The 20,619-nt window shown below is 62.8% G+C and overlaps 2 protein-coding genes across 4 annotated transcripts; one reads left to right on the top strand and one right to left on the bottom strand.

The window, feature by feature from the left end:
* Positions 1-139: 139 nt before the first annotated feature.
* On the bottom strand, positions 140-7,636 carry CUNH19orf44 (chromosome unknown C19orf44 homolog). Its single transcript, XM_042670558.1, has 7 exons — positions 7,235-7,636; positions 4,486-4,729; positions 3,237-3,328; positions 2,123-2,468; positions 1,144-1,239; positions 653-819; positions 140-241 (listed from the first exon to the last, which is right to left on the bottom strand). The coding sequence occupies exons 1-7, from the start codon at positions 7,634-7,636 to the stop codon at positions 140-142; spliced, it is 1,449 nt and encodes a 482-aa protein (XP_042526492.1).
* A 1,612-nt stretch (positions 7,637-9,248) lies between these two features.
* Calr3 (calreticulin 3) lies at positions 9,249-20,161 on the top strand. Of its 3 annotated transcripts, XM_042670616.1 has the most exons (9): positions 9,249-9,361; positions 9,446-9,547; positions 12,423-12,626; positions 14,468-14,562; positions 15,053-15,241; positions 16,323-16,424; positions 16,502-16,633; positions 17,629-17,721; positions 19,528-20,161. In XM_042670616.1, the coding sequence occupies exons 1-9, from the start codon at positions 9,268-9,270 to the stop codon at positions 19,669-19,671; spliced, it is 1,155 nt and encodes a 384-aa protein (XP_042526550.1). In that variant the 5' UTR covers positions 9,249-9,267; the 3' UTR covers positions 19,672-20,161. The 3 variants fall into 3 exon arrangements, with proteins under 3 accessions (XP_042526550.1, XP_042526549.1, XP_042526551.1); XM_042670615.1 differs by lacking the exons at positions 9,249-9,361; positions 9,446-9,547 and adding an exon at positions 9,740-10,529; XM_042670617.1 differs by lacking the exons at positions 9,249-9,361; positions 9,446-9,547 and adding an exon at positions 10,543-10,629.
* The last annotated feature ends 458 nt before the right edge of the window (positions 20,162-20,619 follow it).

Here is a 20,619-nt window from a genome sequence, read left to right as displayed (position 1 = left end):
CTGGCCGCCGCTGGGCCTGTGGCCGCCGCGCGCGCGCACGCCGGATCCCACGCCACGCGCCGCCGGGTTTCTCGTGGATTTTACTGTTTCACCTCAAATAAAGCCTTTTTGTAACAGCGTGGCCTCGGTGCGGCCCGCGTCAGCTGGCGGCCGGGGCGCCCGCGGGGCCCCGCAGCTCCTCCGTCACCTCCCGCAGCGCGGCGTCCAGGGTCAGCGGCGCGGGCCTGTGGCACTGGATGAACTGCGGGAGGGGGGGGGGGGCACGCGGGGCCTGAGCGGGCGCTGGGCGGGCATGCGCCACGCCCCCGGCGCCCCGCCACGCCCCCAGCGCCCCGCCACGCCCCCCAGCGCCCCGCCCCCGGCGCCCCGCCCCGCCCCCGGCGCCCCACCCCGCCCCCCAGCGCCCCGCCCCCCAGCGCCCCGCCACGCCCCCGGCGCCACGCCCCCGGCGCCACGCCCCGCCCGCCCCCCAGCGCCCCGCCCCGCCCCCCAGCGCCCCGCCCCCGGCGCCCCACCCCGCCCCCCAGCGCCCCGCCCCCGGCGCCCCGCCCCCCAGCGCCCCGCCACGCCCCCGGCGCCACGCCCCGCCCGCCCCCCAGCGCCACGCCCGCGCCCCACCACGCCCCCAGTGCCGCGCCCCGCCCACCCTCACCTCCTTGGCGTCCTCCAGCGTGTGGTAGTGGAAGGCGTCGCCCTCCAGGGAGCGCAGGAAGGAGCTGTGCAGCTGGCGGCTGGCCTCCACGAACTGGCGCGTCAGCCCCAGCTGCTGCTTGAGCAGCTCGTTCAGCGCCAGCACCGCGGGGCTGTAGGCTGTGAGGGCTGAGGCCCCGCCCCGCTCAGGCCGGGCAGGGCGGGGCCCGCGGGGGGGGCGGGGCCTGGGGGGCATCCACCGGGTGGAGCCGTGGTGGGCGGGGCCTGGGCAGGGCGGGGCTTCGGGTGGGTTGGCCTGGGGGGGCGGGGCCTGGGGGGCATCCACCGGGTGGGGCGGTGGTGGGCGGGGCCACCCCTGGCCAGAGTCTGCAGTCTGGTTCTTGGCCCCCCCTAGTAGTCTGCAGGTTTGGGTTCCAGACTCAGGTTAGGGGAGGGGTACACCCCACCCCCAGGGGTCCCACGCCCGCCTCCCCGGAAGGGCCCAGCTCTTACCTTCCAGGGCATCCGCACTGACCACATGACTAGCGATGGGCACTGGGTCCAGGTAGGCGCTGCCCAGGCCCGGCCCCACAACCGCCTCCCCGGCCCCTGCGGGACAAAGCGGCCACGCAGCTGCCTCTGTGCTCAGTGGTGACAGGGCCTCCCCTGGGCCTGGGCCCGGCCAGCCCAGGTCTGCACAGCGCAGCCCGCACCCAACCCACAGCCTTGCTCAGGGCACACCTACAATCCCGGCCGCTTAGGAGCAGAGGCAGGGCCTCCATGGAGGACAGCCTGGGCCACACAGGCTCTGTCTTACACGGCCAGGGCTCACGCCTGTGATCCCAGGAGCCCAATCTGGGTAGGAATGTCAGACTTGTCATATCTAATGAACCCAGCAAAAAGCTGGAAGTGGTGCTGTGGCTCAAGTGGTGGAGTTCCAGCCTTGAGTGAAAATGCACACAGCACCCCAGCCTCGAGATGGAGCTCTAGGACCAGCACATGCACACGCACACACACACTATACACATATATACATATGTATACACACACATGTATATATGTATATGTATATATGTGTATATATGTATATATGTATAGTGTGTGTGCACGTTACACGCACAATCTAGCACTTTCTGGTGCAAATTCAACCACCACGTGCCAGTCACCCTCCCCAGGGCAGGCTTGCAGAGGAGGCAGGCAAAGCAGGGCAGGGCCCAGCCAGCTGGGGGAGAGAAACTTCCAGAAAGTCCCTCTGAAGCTGAGGAAATGGGGCCAGGGCCAGGGGCCTGTGCACTGCGCTCCCCAGGCCGAGCTGCGGTGTGGGGGACAGGGACCGCAGGCGGGTGTCAGGCGGCTGGCTGAGGAGCAGGGTGCACTCCCCCCCCCCCCCCCACCAATCCCACAACCAGAGCTGCCCCAAGGCCTTCCCGGGGGCGCTGGGCCAAGCCAGATTCTAGAAGTGTCCCGAGTGTCGGGGCTCCGGAGCCCTTACCCCGGCTCCACTGGTAGGCAAGGCCGGGCACCAGCGGCTCCTGCGTCTGCACGGCCACCTCCTTAACGGGGCGCGGCCCGGGGTGCAGCGCAGCGCTCTGGCTGCAGGACAGCTCCGGGGGGGTCCCCCATGCGCCTGAGGGTGCGGGCTCGGAGACACTGGGACTCAGGGAGCGCTCGAAGTTCTCCGAGTAAGCCAGACTGGAAGGGGACTCGGAGGGGGGCTCGGAGGCCATGCTGGCCCCCAGCCGCTCCGACACCTGGCTCTCGTCCCCCGCCACGGGGCTGGCTGCACCCTGGAACGTGGAGCCCGGGGCCCGCGGCCCTCCGCTGCCGGTGCTTTCCTCCTAGGGGCACAGGAGGAAGCGTTTCACATCTGAGCCAGGCATGGTGACGCATGTCTGTAATCCCAGCACACCTGAGGTTGGGGCAGAGGATCCCCAATTCCAGGCCAACCTGGGCTCCATGGGGAATCTGACCAGAACATTCAGAGAACTGGAGGTGCAGCTCAGGGGCACAGCGCCAAGAGCCGAGGTCAGGGCATCCTGGAGGGACATGCCCGGTCCTCCGTGGGCTGGATGTAGTGGGGGGTGGGGGCAGGGCAGCGGGGGGGGGGGGGGGCGTGCCCAGCTCCTCCGTGGGCTGGATGTGGGGGTGGGCGCCCTTGGGGGACTTTGTCCCGACGGCGCCCAGGGCAGCACAGCAGCAGCAGTGCAGGCTTTCTGGGGGCACAGGGGTGACGAGCCTGACCTCGGGGCGCTGCCCGCTCATACCACACCTCGGAAGCTTTTGCCTTTCTTGGCTCTGCTAGGGTCCCGTGCTTTTGCACGATCTGTCCTCAGACCGTGTGTTTCCGGCCCCTGCTGCCAGAGTAGCTGGGATTACAGGCAGCACCCCCAGGTCTTTCCAAGTTGGTTTTTAGACAGATGCCACCCTGTCCCCCGAGCTGGTCTGAAACGGGATCCTCCAGCCTCGCCCCCCCCCCCCCCCGTGGGGATCCCAGCGTGCCCCCCACCCCTGTCGGGCCAGGCATGGGCTTAGTGCCCACGCTGCTTGCATGCCAGCACCACAACTCCAGCAGGACCAAGGATCCGCACTCGGGCCGGGCCGCTTACGCTCCAATCCCCAGCTGAGGTTTCGCCGCTGACGTCTGCAGCCAGGTCCTCCAGGGACAGGTCCTCCAGGGACAGGATGTTGACTCTGAAGTCTGGAATGAAGATGGCGGCCGGAGCCCCTCCTTGCCTCTGCAGGGCTGGGGACAGCGGCCTGGGCCCGGCCCCGGCTGCACGCATGCGCTCTGAGGGCCAGCGTGCCTCCCTCGGCCCTCCGCGTGTGAGCCTGAAGCCACGGGGCCACCGTGTGATGCTGGGTGGGGGCTGAGCTCAGGCACCGGCACACCCGCACCCCTGCGCCCTCCCGGGCTGTGAAAGCCAGGACGTCCCGGCCCGTGGACAGGAAGCAAGGCGCTGTCCTGACAACAACCGAGAGCCGGGCGCCACGCTTCACCCCAGCTGCTCAGGAGGCTGACACGGGAGGACTGTGGTTCAAAGCCAGCCTGGGCAGGAAAGTCCTCGAGACTGATCTCCAGTGAACCACTCAAAGACCAGAAGTGGCGCTGTGGCTCAAGTGGCAGAGCACCAGCCTTGAGCACAAAGAGGCTCAGGGACAGCGCCCAGGCCCTGAGTTCAAGCCCCACAACTGACACAAAACGAAAACCAAAACAACAAAGAAAAACGCCTGCATCTGCACCCCGCGTGTGGAGCTTCCCGAGCCTGTGAGAGCGACCTCCGCCCCGCGCCCCCAAATGAACAATGAAAACGGAAGCAAATCGCAGGGTCGGCTGTAGCTCTAGAAGGTTCTTTTCTCAGGTTGCTGCTGTAATGGGTCGGAGTGGGTGACGTGGGCCCTGAAACCCCTCTGCTGAGATCAACGTGAACCCCGCTGCACCGGCTCAGGGAGAAGCTGGGGTGGCGTGGACCTGCGGCTGCCCAGGCCCTGGAGGGGCGGATCCTGAGCCCGCTGGCCGGGTGCTGGGCGCACAGTCCTTCCCCAGAGGGCTTTTACTGTATTTCACACGGGGACTGAGGATGGCCTCAGACTGTGGTGCTCCGGGCTACGTCCCCCTCCCTCAGAGAAGGGATGCCGGGGCACACCACCACACCTGGCTTATTGTTTGAGATAGGGTCTCACAAGCTGGCTTCAGACAGGATCCTCCAAATCTCAGGCTCAGCCCCGCCCTCGCCCCAGCAGCTGGGATGATTGGTAGGTGTGTGCTGCCGCCCCGCCCAGCAGCTGGGATGATTGGTAGGTGTGTGCTGCCGCCCCGCCCAGATGCCCCGTGTGCTACCCAGGCAGTGGCCGTACCCTGCGGGCTGTCGGTGGCCGCTTCGGGCGCCAGCGCGTTCCAGGGCCCCGCCTCGCTGCAGGTGGACAGAGACGCCAGCTGCAGCCGCCGCAGCTCGGACGACGCGGGCGCTGAAGAGGCGCGCGAGGGCGGCGGCGAGGCCGCGGGGAGCGGGGTGTGCGCGGAGCTGGCACGGCCCAGGGGCCCGGCAGGCTCGGGGCTGGGCAGGGCGAGCGCCGAGGGTCCACGCGGGGTCTCACCGTCCTTCGTGGAAACAAGACACGTGGGAACAAGTGACCGTCCAGACCTGCCGCACCCACGCGCTCGCGCGGCCTGGCCGCACGGCGGCCGGTCCCCCGCGACCGGCCCTCTGCGGAGCTGGGACTGCAGGCACCCCCCCAGAGCTGCCTACTTTTCCTAGGGTTTGAACTTACAGCCTGGGCGCTGGCCCTGAGCTTTTTCACAAAAGGCTGGAGCTTTACCACCTGAACCACAGCCCCACTTTGGCTTTTTGCTGGTAAACTGGAGAGAAGAGTCTCACAGACGTTCCTGCCCCGGACCTTTCCTTCCTCAGGACGGTGGTCCTCACATCTCAGCCTCCAGAGGCTGGGCCTCTGGTGTCTGGCTATTTATGTCTTTTCTTCCACAGGGCTGTGCCGTAGCACAGGCGGAGCTGGCACTGGCTGTGCAGCCCGGCCGCCCTCAAACTTACAATCCTTCCTTTTGGGCTCCGGTGCCAGGACCACAGGTGTGCGCCACCCCCTGGGCTGTACTGGGGATGCTTGCATCACGTGACTGTCCCCTCAATTAGGAAAAAAGAAACCAAACAGCCAGACCCTGTGGGCCAGCGCTGCAGCAGCCCGCAGGTGCGGTCTGGTGGTGCCTGGTGAGAGCAGACAGTTACAGATCCGGACCACACGTGCCCGCGCGGCCACGCCCGGCCCTCAGCCAGCGGCGTCCGTCCCGCCCAAACCCAGCGGAGCTCAGGAAACTGAGCTCCACAAGCGAAGAACTGAGCGCGGTGGCACACGCCTGTAATCCCAGCACTCAGGACACTGAAGCAGGAGGACCGTGAGTTTGAGGTCAGCCTGGGCTCTATAGCCAGGCCTGGTCACACAAAAAATAGAAAATAAGAAACACAGTCTGGAGCTGGGCGCCAGTGGCTCACGCCTGTCATCCCAGCAACTCAGGAGGCTGAGATCTGAGCATTGAGGTTCGAAGTCAGCCTGGGCAGGACACTCCATGAGACTTATCTCCAATAAACCACCAGAAAAGCAAAGTGGCCCTGTGGCTCAAGTGGTAGAGCGCTCGCCTTGAGCTGAAGAGCTGAGGGACAGCGCCCAGGCCCAGAGTTCAAGCCCCACGACCGACGACAACAACAGCAGAAAGATCTGGAGGGCATGGCACATGTAGGACACCTGCCTGGCGAGCCAGACCCTGAGTTCAAATCTCAGCACAGCCAAAGGAAGGTGGAAAAAGCCCACAGTAAAATGGGAGTGAAGGAACCCTTCACCCCAAATCCCTCCCCAAGGCCCAGCCCCCCACCTCCCGCCCAGCCCCCCACGCCCCCCACCTCCCGCCCAGCCCCCCACGCCCCCCACCTCCCGCCCAGCCCCCCACGCCCCCCACCTCCCGCCCAGCCCCCCACGCCCCCCACCTCCCGCCCAGCCCCCACTCCCCCCACCTCCCGCCCCGTTCCCACTCCCCCCACCTCACGCCCAGCCCCCACTCCCCCCACCTCGCGCCCAGCCCCCACTCCCCCCACCTCGCACCCAGCCCCCACTCCCCCCACCTCGCACCCAGCCCCCACTCCCCCCACCTCGCACCCAGCCCCCACTCCCCCCACCTCGCACCCAGCCCCCACTCCCCCCACCTCCCGCCCAGCCCCCACTCCCCCCACCTCCCACCCCATTCCCACTCCCCCCACCTCCCACCCCATTCCCACTCCCCCCACCTCGCACACACCCCCACTCCCCCCACCTCGCACCCAGCCCCCACTCCCCCCACCTCGCACCCAGCCCCCACTCCCCCCACCTCCCGCCCAGCCCCCACGCCCCCCACCTCGCACCCAGCCCCCACGCCCCCCACCTCCCGCCCAGCCCCCACTCCCCCCACCTCGCACCCAGCCCCCACTCCCCCCACCTCGCACCCAGCCCCCACGCCCCCCACCTCCCGCCCAGCCCCCACTCCCCCCACCTCACACCCAGCCCCCACGCCCCCCACCTCGCACCCAGCCCCCACTCCCCCCACCTCGCACCCAGCCCCCACGCCCCCCACCTCGCACCCAGCCCCCACTCCCCCCACCTCGCACCCCCCCACGCCCCCCACCTCGCACCCAGCCCCCACGCCCCCCACCTCCCGCCCAGCCCCCACTCCCCCCACCTCGCACCCAGCCCCCACTCCCCCCACCTCGCACCCAGCCCCCACTCCCCCCACCTCCCGCCCAGCCCCCACTCCCCCCACCTCCTGCCCAGCCCCCACTCCCCCCACCTCGCACCCAGCCCCCACTCCCCCCACCTCGCACCCAGCCCCCACTCCCCCCACCTCGCACACACCCCACCCCCCCCACCTCGCACCCACCCCCCACGCCCCCCACCTCGCACCCCCCCACGCCCCCCACCTCGCACCCAGCCCCCACTCCCCCCACCTCGCACCCAGCCCCCACGCCCCCCACCTCCCGCCCAGCCCCCACTCCCCCCACCTCCCGCCCAGCCCCCACTCCCCCCACCTCGCACCCCCCCACGCCCCCCACCTCGCACCTGTCCCCACCTCACGCGCAGCCGAGCTCTGCTTCGTCCACGTTTCCTCACGTGTAGAAGATTCTGTCAAGCTCCCCAGCAACTCCTTCATTTCCTCCTCGTCGCTGTCGGGCGCGTCAACTCTTCCAGCAGGTTCTGCGCGCGGAGTGTGCCGGGCGCGGCCCGCAGCCGCGGCCTGGGGGTGCGGGGGCGCGCCGCGGGCGGGGGGCGCGCCGCGGGCGGGGGGCGCGCCGGTCTTGAGGAACCTGCTTCCCCCCAGGCTCTGCGTGGCGAGGGAACTGGTGTCTCCGGCTTTCTTCTGGAAGCTTCCGCGAGCCTGCGGGAGGGACAGGCCCTCGGAGCCGCTCCGGGAGCGGGCGCCGGGCCGGGCCGGGGCGGGCGCCGGCCTGCGGCCGCGGAGCTTGCTCTCCATCTGGGCCAGCTTGGCCAGCACCGCGCTGGTTCGCGCCGCGGCGCCGGGGCTGGGCCGGGACGTCCGGCCCCGGCCGCCGGGCGCACGCGGCGGGGCCCCGCTTTGGTTTCTTCTGAGGAACCGGCCGTGTCCCGGGCCGGCCTGGGCCAGCCCCGGGCGGGCCGGCGGGTTTCTGACTGCTTCCATCTTGGAATCTTCTAGAGAGAGGTCGCTGAGATCACACATGCCACCGGGGCCGTAACGCAGTTTGCTCGCAGAAGCCATGCTGGGGGAGAGGAGAAACGGCTGGGGACGCGGGGAGGGGCGCCGCGGACGAGGTTGGGGGGATCGGGCCGCTGTGCTCTGCGGGCCCCGCAGCTCCGCCGTGCTGGGGGGGTCACGGGCCTCCCCGGCCCCGCTGGGAACCCTCGGCCCCCAGCACCGGGAGCCGCGTCCAGTGCTGCCCTTCCGCGGTGGCCGCCGGCCCCGGGCGCGCTGCCGTCACCGGACAGACTTGTGTTTCTGGCAGGATTGGGGTCCGCACTCGGGGCGTTACGAAGGGGGTCCCCCGGCCCTTTATCTTTTCAAGGGATTTTTGTTTCTCCAAGGTAAACGTCCGTCTGTCGTGTGGGGTGAGGCCCAGCTTCACTGTGCTAATGCATACCGCACGGGGTGCTTTTCTTTTCCTTTTTCTGGCTGGGCTTGGGCTCTGTCTGTCCCTGACCTCAAAGCTCAAGACTGGTGCTCCGCCAGTTGAGCCCCCGCTCCACTTCTGGCCATTTTGGTAGTAATAAGAGGCTCACGGACTTTGCAGCCTCGATCCTCACATCTCAGCCTCCTGAGTGGCTGGGACGACCGGCGGGCGCCACCGCCCCGCCGCTTCATAGGCTGCTAGCTGCAGACAAAACGCAGAATCCACGCCCTCCCCAAAGTGTCCCTGCGGGGCGGGCGCCTCGCTGAGCGGCACGCACAGCCTCGCGACGGGCTGCACGCGTGAGGCCCCGGAGACGGCCCCGCCACGCAGCCAGGCGGCTGGGGAGAGGCTGCGAGGGCGGGAGGGGCGGGCCCGGCGGGACCCCGAGGAAGCTGAGCCCGGCCCGCCCTCCCCCCCTCCCCCTCCCCACTGACCTCGGCCACGTTGTCCTCCCGCGGAGGCCGCCAGGGATTTCCCGCTCAGCGATCCGGCGCCGGTAGCCCGTTGCCCTGGGCAACCGCGCGACGGCGGAAAAGGCCACGCCCCCTCCGGACACCGAGCTCCGAGGACCAACGGCGAACTAGGTCGTCGTGGCGAGGCATCATGGGAAAAGTAGTTCCGGGCTACATCCCTGCGTACACCGCGACGTAAGCCAAGCAATGGTGTGTCAAGTCACAGCCGCGAGGCGTCGTGGGAGCTGTAGTTTCCCGAGGGCCCTGGGCGTGCCCCGCTCCCCGAAGACCAAGGGTGTGTCCCACATCACAGTCGCGACGCATCACGGGAGTGGTAGTTCCCGCTGGTTCCCGGCGTACACCGCGCTCGGGATGCACGGCGGCCTCAGGTCACAATCGCGAGGCGTGACGGGAGTTGTAGTTTGAGGTCGGCCAGGCTGGGCGCGGCGCGGGGCTCAGACCGCTGGGAGCGCGGCGGCCGCGGGGGAGGAGCGACGCGCGCGGCCATGGTTGCGGCTCGCGTGGCCGCGCTCTGCGCCGTGTGCGCGCTGCGGGTGGTGCTGGCCACCGTCTATTTCCGGGAGGAGTTCCTGGACGGAGGTGACGGGCGGCGCGGGGCCGCGGGCGCGGGGGCCCCGCCGCGGGCGGCGCCCCCGCGGTGACGCGTGTCGTTCCCGCCCGCAGAGCGCTGGAGGAACCGCTGGGTGCAGTCCACCAACGACTCCAACTTCGGGCACTTCACCGTCTCGTCGGGGAAGTTTTATGGTCATAAGGAGAAGGACAAAGGTTGGTGGGGGGCGGGGGCGCGCACGCCGCCCGGGCGCGCGCGCGCACCACGCGCATGCGCACGCGAAGGCGCAGGCGCCTCGCCCCGTTGAAGCCAAGCTCGGCCGCCGTCGAGCTTTGCCGACCGCGGGCTCCACGTCGAAAGGAACGCCCGGCCTCGCCCGTCTCGGACTCGGGGGCCCTGGGCTGGGCTGGGCCAAGGTCACGGCCGAGGGCACCGGGGGCCCGCCATCTCGCGTGTGTTAATCCCTGGCACCCCAGGCCCGCACTCCTGGCTTTGGGTGGAGCGAGCACTGCTTTGTAAGCCATTTCTTGACCCAAGTAGTTGGTGGGGGGAAAAAAAATCAAGCTCGATCCAGCCTGGCTGAGCAGGCTGGCAGAGGAGGCTCATGAGTTCAAGGACAGCCTGGCCCCTCCTGCGTCCGGGCACCGGCGCGGCCCACACCTGTCATCCTAACTACTCAGGAGCTGAGATCTGAGGATCGCAGTTCGAAGCCAACCCCGGGCGGGAAAGGCTGTGAGACTCTTAGCTACAATGAGCCCACCAAAACCAGCCAGTAATGGAGTGGTATAGCATCAACCTTGAGCAAAAGAGCCAAGGGACAGTGCCCAGGCCCTGAGTTCAAGCCTGAAGACCAGCACCAAAAACACCCTCAAGTCACATGCATAAAACCACACCCCTGCCCAGTTCATTCATTTCTTCAGCACTGAAGCCAGGAGAGCTTGGCACTGCGTCCACATCGGTGCAGATTCTTCTTTTGCCTCCGGGGGTGGGGCATGGAAGACATGAGGGCTCTTCAGCATTGCCTTCCCCCGGGGAGCCGGACTGGAGCTGGAACCCCGACTGGAGCTGGAACCCCTGTGCTGGACTGGGCCAAGGTCAAGGCCCAGGAAAGGACGGACGGGGCAAGCAGTACAAGAGGAGTGCCAGACCCTGGAGACATAAATGCCAAATGCCAAGGTCCCAGGGAGAGTGGCTCAGGTGAAGAGCGCCCACTGAGCAAGTCCAAGAGTCTGAGTTCAAATCCTGACGCTGCCAACAAATGACGTCAAAATGCCCAGTTCATACATGATGGCGTAGGGTAGGTTCCCACAGGAATGACTCAGATGCCAGTTTTCACAAACTCTCGCACAAGAAGGGCATCGAGACTCATACCTGTAATCCCAGCTACTTAGGAGGCTGAGCATCAAGGTTTAAAGCCAGCCTGGGCAAGAAAGTCCATGATACACTCTATCTCTAACCACCAAAAAGTCTCAAGTGGAGGTGTGGGTTGAGTGGTAGAGTGCCAGCCTTGAGCAAAAAAGCCAAGCGAGAGTACAGGATCCTAAGTTCAGAACCTAGCACTAGCATAATAACTCAGGGGCTTTGAGGATTAGGGTGTGGTACAGTGGGAGAGCCTTGCTGGCATCCACAACAGCTGGGTTCTGTCTCCAGCACCAACAGCAAATCCCAAGCCAGGCATCCATGGCTCACACTGCCATCCTAGCTACTCAGGAGGCTGAGATCTGAGGATTGAGGTTCAAAGCCAGCCTAGGCAGGAACATCCGTGAGACTTAATTCCAATAAATCACCAGAAACCTGGAAGTGGTGCTATGGCTCAAGTGGTACAGCGCCAGCCTTGAGCTGAAGAGCTGAAGGACAGCGCTCAGGCCCAGAGTTCAGGCCCCACAACTGAACCCCCAAAAAACAGACAGGTGCTGTGGTCCACATCTGTAATTCCAGCCACTCAAGTGGTGAGCATGGGAGGATTGTGGTCTGAGGCCGGTCCATACGCCTTATCTGTAAAACTCAAGTAGAAAAAAGAATGGGAATTAAGTGGGGGAGCATATATATGGTATATAAGTATGTATTGAATATTAATATAGTTGTATTATGTTAATCTAATATTTTAGCATAATCATATATGTACTTACATAGTTAAAAGTACAATGTAACTTAGTATTTTAACATAAGTACGTAATTATACATTAATATATTAATATGCATTACTTTGATAATATATAAGGTTTAAGGCGTTAACATTAGCAATATAGTTATACATACATATATTATTATTATCTTTGGTTGTGGGCTTGAACTCAGGGCCTGGGTGCTGTCCTTGTGCTCAAAGCTGGTGCTTTAACACTTGAGCTACTGCACCATTTCCAGTTTTTGTGTTGTTCATTGGAGATGAGTCTCATGGCAACTTTCCTGCCCAGGCCGGCTTTGAACCATGATCCTCAGATCTCAGCCTCCTGAGTAGCTAGGATAACAGATGTGAGCCACTGGCGCCAGGCAGCAGTATGGCTATATTAAATACATATGAGTGATGGGCTGGGACTGTGGCCTAGATAAAGTCAGTGCTCAGCACACTTAAGTCCTTGGGTGTCATCTCTGGCACAAAGAAAGCCGACGCTGGTAGCTCACTCCTGTAAACCTAAGCTACTCGGAGGCTGAAAGGAGGAGGGTCGCACTTTAGTGCTGGCCTGGGCAGGAAAGTTCTCAGAACCTCTTCTCACTGAGAACTGGCATGGATAGGAAGTCTAGCCTAAGTAGGTCCCTCTCAACAACAACCCAGGCTGGGCACCGTGGCTCACGCCACCAGAAACCAAGGAGTAGTGCTGTGGCTCAGGTGGGAGAGCACCAGCCTTGAGCACAAAGAGGCTCAGGGACAGCGCCCAGGCCCAGAGTTTGAGCCCCAGGACTGGCAAAACCCAACCATTGCAGGGGCTGTGGGTCCAGCGTGGGAGCCCCGCCCTGTGGCAGGAGCGCCGGCCTCGAGCACCACCGGCACTAGATTGGGGGCAGATCGCGTTACTGGGGGCAGAGGGGGGGTCCTCTGGGAACCCAGGGCAACACCCCTTGCACTCAGTCACGCGCACTCTCCCTCGGAAGGGCTGCAGACCACGCAGAACGGCCGCTTCTACGCCATCTCCGCCCGCTTCAAGCCGTTCAGCAGCAAGGGCAAGACGCTGGTGGTGCAGTACACGGTGAAGCACGAGCAGAAGATGGACTGCGGTGGGGGCTACGTGAAGATCTTCCCCGCCGACCTGGACCAGAGGAACCTCAACGCCAGGTCCCCCTACTACGTCATGTTCGGTGAGCGCTGGGCCTGCCCCCCCCCCCACTATCTCCCTTCCTCCCCCAGCTGCCCCCCACTAATCTTTGTTGCCTGTTTTCATTTGGGGCCATAGCACAACTCAGAGGAGGCTCCTCCCTTGGGAGGAGGTCTCCCTTTATGCTTGGACTGCAGTCCCCCATTTCTGCTTCCCTGAGTCTCCGGGGTGGCGGGCCCGGGCCATCGAGCGCAGCAGTGTAAGCCGGCATTGGGGGGCAGGGGGGTCACCTCACCCCGCCATCGGTGGAGATGGCATCTTGCAAGCTTTTTTCTTGTCTAAGCTGGCTTCAAACCACGGTACTCTGACCTCTGCCTCCCGAGAAGCTGGCATTGCTGGCTCGGGCCACTGTGCCTGGCTCTGACAGCTTTGTGGGTTCTGCTTTGGCTGTGGGACTGGAAGTCAAGTCTCAGGCATTCCGGCCCACACTCCTGCCACTGCGGCAGGGCCCCGCCTGGACAGTGAGTGAACATCCACACGATGATCAGGAAGATTCCGATTGCCAGGGCTCCACACTTGGCTACTCGGGAGGCTGAGATTGGAGGCTCGCAGTTTGAAGCCAGCCAGGGCAGGAAAGTCTCCAATGAGCCACCAAAATGCCACAAGTAGAACTGTGGCTCAAGTGGTAAGAGTACCAGTACTGAGTGAAAAAGCTCAAGAATGGCTCCAAGGGCCTGCGTTCAAGTCCTAGGATGGGCGTGCGCGCGCGCGCGCCACACACACACACACACACACACACACACACACACACACACACACACACACAGATAACTCAGATGTGAGGAATTGTGCGTTCAAGGCCTTTGCTGTCCGCGTGCGGGTGGTCCGCAGGACTCTTCCCCGTGTTTTTCCTTCCACGTGTAGCTGTATGTATCCCCCTGGGAATTGGCCTGCACTGAGCTTTGAAATGGGGGCCTGGAGCCCCACCCCCGGGCCACTGCACTGCTGAGTGACAGTGACATTCACCTATGAGCTGACGCCCAACACAGCATTGTTGTTATTTCTGTGGCAGTAGATATCTAATATTAATTATATATTACACTTGCTTAGGTAGGATGCTACATATTTCTGTGTGTGTGTGTGTGTGTGTGTGTGCGCGCGCGCGCTTGAACTCTGGGCCTGGGCGCTGTCCCTCAGCTCTTCAGCTCAAGGTGAGCGCTCTACCACTTGAGCCACAGCGCCGCTTGGTTTTTCTGGTGGTTCATTGGAGATCAGAGTCTCATGGACTTTCCTGCCTGGGCTGGCCTTGAACCATAATCCTCAGGTCTCACGCGTGGCGTGAGCCCTGCGTCCTGGCTGGCAGCCACTTTGAAAGGGGAGGAAGCTTTGAGCCCTGTGCCTGAGGAAGTGGTTTGAAGCACCGCAGCCCGGCCTCAAACACCCGCCGCGCACCGCCGCGCTGCGCATCCTGCTCGGGTCAGAGGCGGAGTCCGCAGAGGTGGATTCAGCGGAGACACGCTCTGCTCTTTCCTGTGTTGGTGGTGGTGGTGGTTGTTTTGCTCAAGGCGAGTGCTCTACCCCTTGGGCCACAGCGCCACTTCCTGTTTTCTGGTGGTTTAATTGTGGACTTTCCTGCCTGGGCTGGCTTTGAACTGTGATCCTCAGATCTCAGCCTCCTGAGTAGTGAGGATGGCAGGCGGGAGCTGCCGCGCCCGGCCGCTTCCCTTTCTCTGAGTTCTCCTGTGCTGCCGGGCCGGCCTCCGCCTGCAGACCTTCCTGCGCCAGCTTCCCTGGGCAGCCGGCTCCCCGGTGATGGATGGGGCGCTGGAGCGGGCATGGCTCCTTCATTGTGGGGGCTCTGAGCGGCCCTGGCGTCTCCTGCAGGACCCGACATTTGTGGATTTGATATCAAGACGGTTCACGTCATTTTATATTTCAAGAACCAGTATCACTCAAACAAGAAACACATCCGGTGTAAGGTAAGAAAACCCTCTAGCAAACCAGCCTGTGGGTGTACGTTGCCTCCCTCCCCCCCTCCTCCCTCCCTCCCTCCCCCCCTCCCCCCTCCCTCCCTCCCTCCATCCTCCTTCCCTCCCCGGCTGCTCACTGCCTGATTGGAGGGGCAGTCTCAGGTGTGTCTGCGCCCGCTGACTTCAATCATGATCCTCAGCCCCCAGCCTCCTGAGTAGCCGGGATTACAGGCTTGAGTCCCCATACCTAGCTGGAGAGCTGTTTTTGTGTGCCTGTCCTGAGGCTTGAACTCAGGGCTGAGGTGCTGTCTCCACTTAACGCTGCCACCTGGAGCCCAGCACCACCTTTTTAGTAGCACATGTAGCAGCCCCTGCCCAGGCTGACCTTGAAAGCGCAACCCTCAGCTCTCAGCCTTCTGAGGAGCCGGGACTAAAGACGGCCCCGCCGGTGCCGGCTGCTCGTGGAGCCGCCCTGAGACGGCGTCTGTCATGGCCTCAGGTGGACGCCTTCACGCACCTCTACACGCTGGTCCTGCGGCCCGACCTCACCTACGAGGTGAGGATCGACGGCCAGGCCATCGAGTCCGGCAGCGTCGAGTACGACTGGCAGCTGACCTCCCTGAAGAACGCGGAGAAGGCCGAGGCCCAGGCCAGGGGTCCGGCCCGGGCACGCGGAGCCACAGCGCAGGTAGGCGGACCCCGCGCTCGGGGCGAGCCTGAGCTTGGTGCACACACCCCGCACACAGCCGCACAGCCCCGGGTCTCAGGCCGCGCAGCCCCGGGTCTCAGGCCGCGCAGCCCCGGGTCTCAGGCCGCGCAGCCCCGGGTCTCAGGCCGCGCAGCCCCGGGTCTCAGGCCGCGCACACCGCTCCCAGATGTCTACCTTGGAGAGAGTTGTTTTTGTAACATTGGTCTTTGGCAGTGCTGGAGTTTGAACTCCAGGGTTTTGTCCTTCTGAGCAGAGAATTTACCACAGAGCCCCCCCCCCCCGCATTTATACACACGCATGCGCACACGCCAACATGCTGTACATATATGTGACTGCGTGTGCGCAAGCACATACACATAGGCACACACACACATACTTGTGCGCTGGTCCTGGGACATGAACTCAAGGCCTGGGCGTTGTCCCTGAGATCTTTTAGCTCAAGACTGGTGCTCTACCACTTGAGCCGCAGCTCTCCTCTGGCTTTTGTAGTGGATCCTTAGGAGTTTCACAGGTCCGGGCGGTGGCTCCCGCCTGTCATCCCAGCTACTCAGGAGGCTGAGATCCCAGGATCACGGTTCAAAGCCAGCCCAGCCAGGAAAGTCCATGGGACTCTTATCTCCAATGAACCACCAGAAAACCAGAAGTGGCACCGTGGCTCAAGTGGTAGAGCGCTCGCCTTGAGCTGAAGAGCTGAGGGACAGCGCCCAGGCCCAGAGTTCAAGACCCATGACCAACCAAAAATAAAAGTTTCACAGGCACTTTCCTGGCCAGGCTGGCTTTGAACCGGGCTCCTCAGATCTCAGCCTCCTGAGTAGCTGGGGTGTCAGGCGGGAGCCGCAGGTGCCACCCGTGACTTTTTAGGGGACCCCACCATGCAGTGTGCCGTGTGTGTGTGTGTGTGTGTGTGTGTGTGTGTGTGTAACTGGGTGGCATGTTGCGTCCTCCCCGTCCTCAGCCGCGTGGGTCCTAGCTGTCCTGCGGGGGGGGGAGGTGGCCCCCAGCTCTGTCCCCATGTCCCCCTCCGCTGGGCCCCTGGCCCTGGCCTCCCCGTTGGTGGCAGGACTGGGAGCAGCACTTCCTGGACGCCAGCGCGCCGAGCGACTGGAACAGCGAGTTGGACGGGGACTGGCAGGCGGCCATGCTGCAGAAGCCTCCGTACCAGGTGCGCCCCCCCCCCTTTCCCTGGGATTGGGGCGCCCTCGCCCGGCCCGGCCCCTCACCCCGCGGCCCCCGCTGCAGGACGGCCTGAGGGCCGAAGGCATCGATCGGGATGTGTGGCTCCACAAGAAGATGCAGTCGGCCAGCTACCTGCTGCAGCAGGACCTCTTGGAGTTCGAGAACATCGGCGCCATCGGCCTGGAGCTTTGGCAGGTGACGGGCACTGCACACTGCGCAGCCTCCGCCCCCAGCCCCCGCCGCCATGCTGCTGTCCTCCCCTCCCTCTCTCTCTCTCTCTCTCTCTCTCTCTCTCTCCCCCCCCCCCCCCTCGGCAGTACTGGGATTTGAACTCTACCATTGGGCCAGGCCCCCCTCCAGCCCTTTTTGCTTTCCTTGTTTTTCAGATCAGCCTCACACTCTTGCCTTGCCTGGGATGGGTCTGGGACCAGGATCCTCCCACCTCTGCCTCATTTGGCTGAGGTGATAGGTGTGCTCCACACTCGACTTGCTGTTTGACACAGGGTCTTTTTTACCTCCCCCCACCCCCCAATCAATTGTGGGGCCTGAACTCCGGGCCTGGGCGCTGTCCCTCAGCTCCTCAGCTCAAGGTTGGCACTCTACCACTTGAGCCACAGCGCCACTTCTGGTTTTCTGGTGGTTAATGGGAGATAAGGGTATCATGGACTTTCCTGCCCAGCCTGGCTTTGAACCGTGATCCTTAGATCTCTTGAGTAGCTGGGATGACAAGCGTGAGCCACCGGCACTGGCGTTGGTCTTGATCCTGGACTTAAACTTAGGACCTGGGTGTTGTTGTCCGTGAGGTATTTTGCTCAAAGCTGGCGCTTTACCACCAGAGCCAGAGCTCCCCCTGTGGCTCTTTGCTGTTTAATTGGGGACTTTCTGGCCTGGTTCCAAATCATGATCCTTACAGCTCAGCTGGGATTACAGGTGTGCGCACCTGCACCTGGTGGCACTGGCGATATCTCACGCCCGTGTTTGATTGGGTGCTGGGGCCTTAACCAGGGGCTTCAGTCCCACTGCCGTCCAAGGAGAGCCAACCACTGGCTCCACCCCGAGCTAAACAAAGTCAACCACCACCCCAGCCACGGAGGTGAGCATGACAGGATCGCAGCCACCCACTGTGTGCAGCAGGTCCATGCCAGCGCCCTGCACGGAGCACAGCACCGAGTGCCCGCCCTTCCCTGCAGGTGAGATCTGGAACCATTTTTGATAACTTCCTGATCACTGATGATGAAGACTATGCGGTGAAGTTCGGCAAGGCCACCTGGGGTGAGACCAAGGTAGGCCCACGTCGCCCCCCACCCGGTCTTCACACCAGCCCCCCATAAGAACGGGAACAGGTCGCCACGTGGAGGCTTCCGCCTCTGGGCCCTGTCATGGGGGAATGTGGCCAAGCAGAGGGAGAGAGAGGTGGAGTCCCTGGAGGCCATGCCCCCAATCTCCTCCTGCCAGGTCCCGCCTCATTTTTCCTTTTTGTTGGTCCTGGGCCTAGAACTCAGGGCCTGGGCTCTGTCCCTGAGCTCTTTGGCTCAAAGTCTAGTGCTCTGCCTCTTCCAGCCACAGTGACATCTCCAATTTTCTGGTGGTTTGTTGGGGATAAGAATCTCATGGGGTCTGGGAAGGTGGCTCAGTGGTAGAGCGCTTGCCTTGCATGCTTTAGGCCATGGGTTCGATTCCTCAGCACCACATAAGCAGAAAAAAAAGGCAGAAGTGGCACTGTGGCTCAAGTGGTAGAGCGCTAGCCTTGAGCTGAAGAGCTGAGAGACAGCACCTAGGTCCAGAGTTCAAGACCCATGTCCAACCAAAAAACAAAAAATGATCTCACAGACTCCTGCCCAGGTTGACTTTGAACTGTGACCCTCAGATGTCAGCCTCCTGTAGCTGAGAGTTCAGACGTGGCCACTGGTGCCCGGCGAGGCTGGCCTCTTTTTTTTTGTCGGCCGTGGGGCCTGAACTCTGGGCCTGGGCGCTGCCTACCACTTGAGCTTCAGCGCCACTTCCGGTTTTCTGGTGGTTTATTGGAGATAGGAGTCTCACGGTCTCTCCTGCCCGGGCTGGCTTTGAACCGCGATCCTCAGATCTCAGCCTCCTGAGTAGCTAGGATTACAGGCGTGAGCCACCAGCGCCCGGTGAGGCTGGCCTCTGGCAGGGCCCGGTGCCTCTCAGGAGCCTCTTGCTGGAGTTCCAGCCTGTTGCTCGCTGGCCTCTGGGGGCCACTGATTTAAACCTCAGCAGGAAGCATGAGCATTTCCTCTTTCAGATTCCTTCCTATTTTAGGGCACGCAGCAACACTTATAGAGGGCGCGTGCCCGCCTCTGTGCATTTGGTTTGGGCGCTCCTGAGTGAAGCCGTTCTGGGCACTTTTGGGCTGTAGTCCCCTTGTTATTTCAGGAGAGATGAGTATGTTATCATGGGAGAAGCTGGGTCACCGTCCCACCCAGCCTTCCAGATGCTGGGCTTTTTCCTGCCTTACAAAGTTCTCATTTGTTAACAATATTAACAATAATAGCTTTACAATAATAGATTAACGATAATAGTTAATAGTAAAGTAGAATAATGATAACAGTGTGGTTTTGAGTGATTACTTGGAGAGAAGTCTCGCAGGGGCTTTTCTGCCTGGGCTGGCCTCAGACTGTCATCCTCAGATCTCAGCCTCCTGAAGAGCTAGGGCCACTGGCTCCCAGTTTGCCAGGACTTTTCCCCACAGAGGGTGGCATGTCCAGACTTCCAGCCTATGGATTAGGGTCTTCTAATCTTTAGGGCCACATATTCACTTTACCTCAGGTTAGTATGGAAGCTTCTGGAAGGTAGAGGCAGTTTTTTGGGTTTTTTTGGCCAGTCCTGAGGCTTGAACTCAGGGCCTGGGCACTGTCCCTGAGCTACTTTTTGCTCAAGGCTAGTGCTCTACCACAGGCTGAACCACAGGCTTTGTTTTTCACTTATGTGGTGCTGAGGACTCGAACCCAGGGCTGCATGCATGCCAGGCGAGCGCTCCACCACTGAACCACCTTCCCAGCCCCCAGATTGACTCCGGACACTCCCTCGATCCCCTGTGAGCATACACTTGCCTTGGCTTCTTCCTCCAGGGTCCAGAGAGAGAGATGGACGCCATCCAGGCCAAGGAGGAGCTGAAGCAGGCGCGGGAGGAGGACGAGCAGGAGATGCTGTCGGGCAAGTTCCTGGGGCGGGACGGCCACTTCAGCCAGTTCCACAGGCGGGAGGGCCTCTAGCCGCAGCCCGCGGGGAGTCTGCGGCGAGGCCCCGCTTTGGCCTTCACCCACTTTTAAAAGCTCATCTCTATGTAGTTATTTGTCCAGTTTTCTTTGCAAAAAATGCTGCCATGCTTCTGGGTAGGGTGATGGCCGCCCGGGCTGCCCACCGCGACGCCCACACGCAGCCTGCGCCCCGCCCGAAGCCGCAGGCCAGGGCCTGGCGCAAACACGGCGTTCTGCTATTGGCAATGCTGGTTTGAACCGGGACCCTGCGTTTGCCCAGCAGGCGCTCTACCATTGAGCTATGCCACCACTTCTGTTTCCAGTATGCCTCCAGTAGGTCTTGCTTTTCGTCTTGGCTGGCCAGGATGGGACCATTCCTATTGACTGTTTCCACAAACTGACAAAGATAGACTCCTGCCAGCACACCCTGTTCATTTTTGTGCCTGAACTGGGCCTTGAACTCAAGGCCTTGTGCTCTTGTTTGGCCTTTCTTCTCAAGACTAGTGCACTACCACTTGAGCCACACCTCCAGGTGTGGCTTTTTGCTGGTTAATTGGAGGTAAGAATCTCTGCCTGGGTTTATCTGCCCCAGCTGGCTTTGAACCACCGTCCTCAGCTCTCAGCCCCTTGAGTTGCTAGGATGAGATGTATGAGCCACTGGTGCCTGGCATTATTTATTACTCTTTATGTTATTTATTTATTTTGTCGGTCGTGGGGCTTGACCTCTGGGCCTGGGTGCTGTCCCTCAGCTCTTTAGCTCAAGGTGAGCGCTCTACCACTTGAGCCACAGTGCCACTTCATTTTCTGGTGGTTTACTGGAGATAAGAGGTTCACGGACTTTCCTGCCCGGGCTGGCTTTGAACTGTGATCCTCACATCTCAGCCTCCTTTGTAGCTAGCTGAGTAGCTAGGATGACAGGGGTGAGCCACCACCCCGGCTATATTTTACTTTTATGTCTCCAAC

Source organism: Dipodomys spectabilis, unplaced genomic scaffold, assembly GCF_019054845.1.
Source record: "Dipodomys spectabilis isolate Male_0828 unplaced genomic scaffold, ASM1905484v1 ptg000573l, whole genome shotgun sequence".
Taxonomy (NCBI): Eukaryota; Metazoa; Chordata; class Mammalia; order Rodentia; family Heteromyidae; genus Dipodomys; species Dipodomys spectabilis.
Note: the sequence above shows the minus strand (reverse complement) of the source record. Positions and strands in the feature narration are given on the sequence as shown.

What these genes read in the sequence shown, in the direction of transcription:
- CUNH19orf44 (XM_042670558.1), bottom strand. Translation starts at nt 7,636, where the DNA reads ATGGAGAGCAAGCTCCGCGGCCGCAGGCCGGCGCCCGCCCCGGCCCGG. An exon ending in AGAGCTCGGCTGCGCGTGAG is followed by an intron (nt 4,730 to 7,234) that starts GTGGGGACAGGT and finishes GTTTCCACGAAG; the next exon opens with GACGGTGAGACCCCGCGTGG. An exon ending in CGCTGGAGGACGCCAAGGAG is followed by an intron (nt 242 to 652) that starts GTGAGGGTGGGC and finishes CCCCTCCCGCAG; the next exon opens with TTCATCCAGTGCCACAGGCC.
- Calr3 (XM_042670615.1), top strand. Translation starts at nt 10,325, where the DNA reads ATGGAAGACATGAGGGCTCTTCAGCATTGCCTTCCCCCGGGGAGCCGG. An exon ending in CACGCGGAGCCACAGCGCAG is followed by an intron (nt 15,242 to 16,322) that starts GTAGGCGGACCC and finishes CGTTGGTGGCAG; the next exon opens with GACTGGGAGCAGCACTTCCT. An exon ending in TGCAGAAGCCTCCGTACCAG is followed by an intron (nt 16,425 to 16,501) that starts GTGCGCCCCCCC and finishes CCCCCGCTGCAG; the next exon opens with GACGGCCTGAGGGCCGAAGG.